Consider the following 7,047-nt stretch of genomic DNA (forward strand, 5'->3'; position numbering starts at 1 on the left):
CTCAGCTCGACTTGAAATGCCACAAGGGAAGATATCGTAGACTTTAAAGGGGGTTTATTTGTTTATTTGTAATTAAGCACAAAGCTACACAATGGGGTATCTGTGTTCTGCCCACCACTGGTATAGAAACCCGGATTCTAGCGTTGCAAGTCCGCAGACATACCGCTGTGCCACTGGGGGGCTTTTAAACGGGGAATGGGTATTAAACGACGCATTGATGGTACGCATGTTCGAAATACTTTATTGCCAATGTACATACGTAAATGTCTTTGTTTGTTTGAAGTTATGCACAAAGCTACACAATGGGCTATCTGTGCTCTGCCCACCACGGGTATCGAATCACGGATTCTAGCGTTGCAAGTCCGCAAACATATCGCTGTGCCACTGGGGGGCACATACGTAAATACGTTGCTGATAAATGGTTAAAAAAAACTGAAAAATCACAAGAATATCAACGCAATTAAATATTAAATTAAATATTCCTAGATCCACGAGAACGTTGAAACGTATTGCGGATTAAAACCGCCTATTTAGCACTTAATCAATTGCTCTAACCAGCATATCATTTGTGCACAGTGGGCTACTAGATTTTGTGGATTGACTACAGCCCATAAGCCGCTAGTCATAACGAAGACAAAATCTCAGTTCTCTTTAGCGTCAAAATTGAAGTATTGAAGTGAAGAGCAACGGAAGTCCGTTTTATGGAGCAACGAATATTGCTATTTACTGTCGACTTCAAATAAACAGCTGGAAACTACTTTGAATATGATGGTATGATATCAACCATTGTAAAAACAGTATGGAAGTATGGGCTATTTTATCCTGGTTTGGAGTTGGTTCATGAAAAACGTCATAAATTAATTGTTGCATCGTGGCATTCTGGATGGTGCTACACTGCCTACATCGATGGAAGACCTGTACGTCTTTCAGATGATAACACCGTGCCGTACTACACGCCTTCTTCTGAAGCCAAATAATATTCAGATTCTACCTTGTCCAGCCAAGATACTTCTACCCGAATCAAAATGCAATGTGTTGTGTCGTTTTGGAACTCCGCCTGAGGGACAAGAAATGCTATTCCCTGAAATATCGCTAAACTTGGAGCTGTACCGGAAGTTATTTCCTGAAATATCGCTAAACTTGGAGCTGAACCGGAAGTTGTTTCCTGAAATATCGCTAAAGTTGGAGCTGCATTGGTAGTTATTCCCTGAAATATTGCTAAACTTGGAGCTGAACCGGAAGTTATTTTCTGAAATATCGCTAAACTTGTAGCTGCACTGGAAAAAAGAGAGGCGATCTATTCCATTAGGCGTGCACCAACGATCAATTGCAAGGGTTAGTAACTGAGTCTCGACTGTGATTAACACCATAGTAAAACCAGGCATCTTCATTCTTGAGATATGCTGTCTCCATGCGTCTGCAAAATTGGTCTTATACATATTGAAACATTTATAATAATTTTAAATACGAAATTAGTTAGTAGCATTAAGGTTCATAATACTTAAGATTACGGATAAAAATGATCTTCATTTAAAATAATTGTGCTTATCACATTACTCGGAGGAAAGCAGAGTTTAATAGCATTTTAGATTTATCTTCCTTTGTCAGTATAATACTTTACTCAAAACATTTTTCGTCTAATAGCAGAAACTGTTAGATGGACTAGACCTTTACTCATCACGTGCCAAAAGTTTGTCTGAAATGTTCCTCACTATTTTGATTTGAAGCTTGTAATGGACACGGCTTAAGAAAAGTGTTAAAAACACCTTGTTGTTGGGGAATAAATATGTTAAAATAGTTTAAATTACAAAACAATTCTGTAAAGCACGTGTGGTTTGCAAGTTGGATATTTACTGTATTTGCAAGTTGGATATTTTGGATATTTGCTGTTGTAATTCTTAAAACGTCTTACAAGAATGAATCAAGTTAGCTCTTTAGACCAGATCTATTGGATTCACCAAGCAATAACAAAATTAATCATTCCATATATATATATATAGTTATTTTCATCGTTGTTGACTCTATTACTTTTTCTTACATGTGCTATCCAAATATCCATAAGTTCATCACTTTGTAGTTGTTCTCTTATTTTCAGTAAACTTCAACTTTGGAAAGGACGTAGGATTGAAGGATATCAGTATTTCTTTTGAAATAAGGTTATGTTATTTTCTATGGATACACAATGATTTTAATATCATATCTTGACTGTCAGTACAAATTAGTGGATTTATAATTAGACAAAAGCTTACTCAGCTAAGTAAGAAAAAATATATATATTTTTACCAATTTACACTAATTTCATTCTAAATTTTTGAAGATATTTAAAAAAAAACAAGAAGAAAGTGAGAAGACGTCTTTCATTTAGATGCACCAAGTTTTCAATGAGGGGAATATGGTTTTGGTGTTATCTGTGTTTCTGGTGTAATATTAGTTTTCTTCATAACCCTTTCAGGAAGTTGTTACTGCCGACCACCAGGGTTTTATTGACATTGATTGATTAGTTAATATGACTGTTTCATTTCAAAACGTGTGCTAAACTCGACAAGTATGTAGTTATTGATGACATTTCGTTATGATGAAATTTATAAAATAATATACTTCCTTACTTTGGTATTGTTAATAAATGTAAAATGATTTTCTAAATTAAGTTTTGAAATAACTGATTTAACACAAATATGGTGATATGTGTCAGTGTTTACAATAAAAAAAGAGTCAAATAAGCAGAACAGGTTTGAATTTTAAGAGTTTTTAGTCATAGTAGTTTGTATTGCATTTGAACTATTTGTGGGTTGTTTCTGTCCGACATGTACACAAATAACTTATTTTGGCCTCTTTGTTAGAGTTACAGCCCATAAAAAATTTATGCATGGTAGTATTCTAGGAAGAATCATTGTTCCTTCAATAAGCCTTAGTAATCTGCCTTCTTGGATTCAGTCACTGATCGTGCATAAACTAGAAGACAGATCAGATAGAAAATAAACAGTAATTTTATTTGCAGTGCTTCCCTCCACGTAGTAAAATTACTAAATTTCTCTTCTACGCTTCAGGCTGAAATCCTAAAGACAAATTATGTATAGACGCAGGGCCTACATAATTTCTTGTAGAAAAGGACTACAGTACAGAAGAACAAGACTAAGTTATCTCGTACCAACAAACGTTTATGATAAGTAAGTTAAACTTAACATGACAAGGTATATAAATAGCATAGTGATTAAAATTTAGAAAAAATTATAAAGTTAAAGTCCACCCCCCTAAAAAAACACTGATAGGGATTGTTTGTTTGTAATTAAGCCCAAAACTAAACAATGGGCCATCTGTGCTCTGCCCACCACGACTATCGAAACCCGGATTTTAGCGTTGTAAGTCCGCAGACATGCCACTGTGGGCTTGATAGGGAAAGTGAAGAAAAATATGTTCACTAACAAATACTAACGATTCTTAGATTAAAAGTAAGTATAATAAGAAATAATAATAATATAATTAAAATTGTTCACGAAGCAGCACGTAACGTGAGCTGCACGTTCCCCGAGTGATTTTCAACTTATAATGGCGCAGATAGCAGTTAGACACCGTTCATAGGGCAACAAAACAATAAAATTTAATTATAAATAGATGTATAACGTTACGAACCTAGAGCTACTTAGGATAAACAAATTTAGTTTCAGGTTACAATCTGAAATCATACTAGAAAGAAAAGAAGGATAATTTAGGTTTATTTCGATTTTTTTGGTGGTTACGAGGTCGGTCGAATTGACCGATCCAGTTTTGAGATTAGGGTAGAGAAAATAACATAAACTATAAGGATTTAGTGAAAAAAAAACGTTTGAAATGCATTTAGGAGGTTTTAGGGATTATAAAAAGGAAATTTGAGGTTTTTGAGATGAATGAAAAGTATTTTTAATTTTAACATGAAATTTACTTTGCACACGGACTATTCAAAACAAATACTCAATATATTCATGGATAAAACTTTATTTTATTTTATTAGAAATACTTCACTAAGAAATATGACTTTTTGTATGTCAAAGACTTGTAATATTAACTGAAAGACTGCCAAATTTCGTGAATATATACCCAATATATAGAGAGTTATAAGTATTAAATTTATGCCAACTTTAAACGACTACAGAAGGTCACGTGACTCTTTCAAATTGACCGACCCCATGTCGGAAGAATTTATGTCTATTATGCAATAGACATGACCAACACATTTTTTCTCAAACCACCCCTTCTACCCTTATGTAATAGTGATAGACAAGAACATATGTAGCCAATATATTACTTTAGTGTTAATAATGATTCTCTAAGAATAAATGTTTTTTAGTCTTTGATCGTTCAGAACTTTCAGAATAGTTTATCTGGTTCTTAAGATGTTAGAATGCAAATAGTTATTGACAATATAATTTGCTATTTTGAGTAAATCATGTCCATAGCTCGTTTTCGTTCTTGCAACTGCTATGAGGCTTACATGAGCGATTACTTGCGTGATAGAATAAGCTATCTGCTAAGTTTATATATTTTATCTTTGTTTTATTATTGCTATTAAGATTGAATGTTTACAAATCAATGACAAATGATATATATATATACTCAGTATATTTTGAAATATTTTTTTAGTTACTTCCCGAGCGCGAAGTAGTTATGACATCAGTCCTCTCCTGTTGTTCGTATCCCTCTTCTGGCAGATGTTACAATTAAGGAAGGTGTGCGTCCTCTTGCTACCGTCACAGTGACGTCACAGGAGTAATATTGATTCCTAAGAAACATATGAAGGTGTGCACCTGCGGACATATTGTACGAGTACTTTGATTACCAGAAAAAATCCACTATTTGTCAGAATTATACGTAAAGTGAAGTCTTAGTTGATTTTTTCTCTCTCAGTGTGTGTATGGCTCATGTCATCATGTCTAACTGTTGGTGCCAGGTGTTTTTCTGAAAATCGAAACCATCACCTTGATCAAAACGTAAGTGTTGAAAATAAGACGTTGTTTCAGCTGTTGATGGCCTTTAGGTAGTTAATCTATGGTCCAGACTTTAAATTTTAAAGCTGAAACTTAAATAAAGTTCGACCTAATTTTAGTAACTGTTGAATGGATGAATGAATGATGTTACATGGTTCTTGCTACTCACGAATATATGTAAAATAATACATTCGTTACTTTGCTGTAAATTTAGAAAATGTCTTTATTCAACATTAAATTACTATGAACCCCTGACGTATTTTTTTCTTTCTTGCTATTTATCATTGACATACAGTACTTTCGTTACATAAATGCTTCATAGTTAGATGAAAACTATACCAAACTCAAGCTTATACCAGGAGCACGTGGTATAAACAGTCAATCGATTTTGAAGCAAGATTTCGCAAACATCGATCCAGTAATCATGCATGTTTTCTTTTATAGTCTACCTTTCCAGTTACTCACAACTCATTTCAAAAACACCTTTCATGATTTGCTCTGTACTCTGCAGTGTTACACGTATAAGATAATTCTAGATCTTTAAAAGTAATTACAATTTTCTTACCCCAGCCGGAAAAGCGCTGATTGCATAGCTTGATTTTCAACCTTTAACCATTTATGCACATTTAGTAAATATTTGCTCTTATCCCACTTGCTGTTTCAACTGCACGATAATAAAGTTTTTGTAGCAATTTTGTTTCATTAAATTGTAATGGATAAATGGAACAGTATAAAACCTTACACAAATATTAGATTAAGTTTCTCTCATCTTTTGTTTTTAGTTAATAGTAGCTCAAGTTACATAATTAATATTTTTCAATAATGATACTAATAGTAGATAATTTAAAAAAAATAAATTAATAATGACTTTGTTTAAAAATCTGAATGGCACGTTTAACACTAACATAGGGTATTAACACTTTTTAGTGTAGGATAGTATACACAAAAACTAATAGCATCTTCGCAAATAGAAAATAATATGCCTGTCCTTCAGAATGTGATAGTGAAACAATGGACTTTTTTCAATTTCGATTGAAAGACAGTCATTAAAGCAACTTTCAAATTTGCACTATATATTTTTCATACTTATATTTCATTTGGCTCTATATATTTCTATTGGCCAAGTGATTAGATCGCTCGACTGGCAATCTGTGGGTCGCGGGTTCGAATCCCCGTCCCACCAAATATGCTCGCCCTTTCAGCCGTGGGGGGCGTTGTAATGTGACGGTCAATCCCACTATTCGTTGATAAAAAGAGTAGGCCAAGAGTTGGCGGTGGGTGGTGATGGTTAGCTGCCTTCCCTCTAGTCTTACACTGCTAAATTAGGGACGGCTAGCGCAGATGGCCCTAGTGTAGCTTTGCGCGAAATTCAAAACAAACAAACAGGTGTACCTTACCCTGAAAAGCACAAAGAAAAATGTGATTTAACAATTCGACCTTTCGTGCCAGTGCCAGGTTAAAACATTAGGTACAATCAAGTTGTCTTAAGTTAATTTACTTTATGTATTAAATCACATATTCATTTAACAGCTGGTGGTTATTATTAGTGATGTTTGGTCAAAAGTAAGATATAGATCAGACGGAAGAATTAACTCGTGATTTAATCAAATCATTTCTGCATAACAAACTGAGAAAAATTACATGGTGACATAAAACAGCACATAAAAAAACCAAAACCTATAATGATTAGGTTGCATTGAAACCTCACTTGAGTACTCTTCTTGTGTTAAGCCCAGCGGTGGCTCGGTTGAAAATCTGGAGTCTTATAGCGCTAAAAAGTCGGATTTTTATACTTGCGATAGACACAACGCAGAGAGACCATTGTATGGGTTTATGCTTAATAACACACACAAACATACGCATAAACCTTGTTTTAGATATATTTCCCGTCGTTATCCCAATAATATGTCAACTATATTAAGCGAACAATGTAAAGTGATCTTCAACAGTGTTAAAAATTAATAAGAATGTTATAAGTTACTTAGTAGGTTATAACCAACAGCATTAATGAAACTAACTTTAAAGAAAATGGCCTATGTTATCAAACTCGCCTTCTAAAATTGTTTATGTGTATTCACATTTCTTT

General features: G+C 33.8%; 1 protein-coding gene across 2 annotated transcripts in view; it reads left to right on the plus strand.

The window, feature by feature from the left end:
* LOC111087521 overlaps nucleotides 1-5,216 on the plus strand; it is an 83,680-nt gene extending 78,464 nt beyond the window's left edge. The window contains exons 4-5 of one of the 2 annotated variants that reach the window (XM_022394431.1): nucleotides 2,096-2,156; nucleotides 4,618-5,216. In XM_022394431.1, coding sequence (XP_022250139.1) covers nucleotides 2,096-2,156; nucleotides 4,618-4,639 — 83 coding nt within the window. In that variant the 3' untranslated portion in view covers nucleotides 4,640-5,216. The remainder of the gene's footprint in view (nucleotides 1-2,095; nucleotides 2,157-4,617) is intronic. The other variant, XM_022394430.1, reaches the window with a different exon arrangement.
* The last annotated feature ends 1,831 nt before the right edge of the window (nucleotides 5,217-7,047 follow it).

Source organism: Limulus polyphemus, unplaced genomic scaffold (assembly GCF_000517525.1).
Source record: "Limulus polyphemus unplaced genomic scaffold, Limulus_polyphemus-2.1.2 Scaffold2255, whole genome shotgun sequence".
NCBI classification, from domain to species: Eukaryota; Metazoa; Arthropoda; class Merostomata; order Xiphosura; family Limulidae; genus Limulus; species Limulus polyphemus.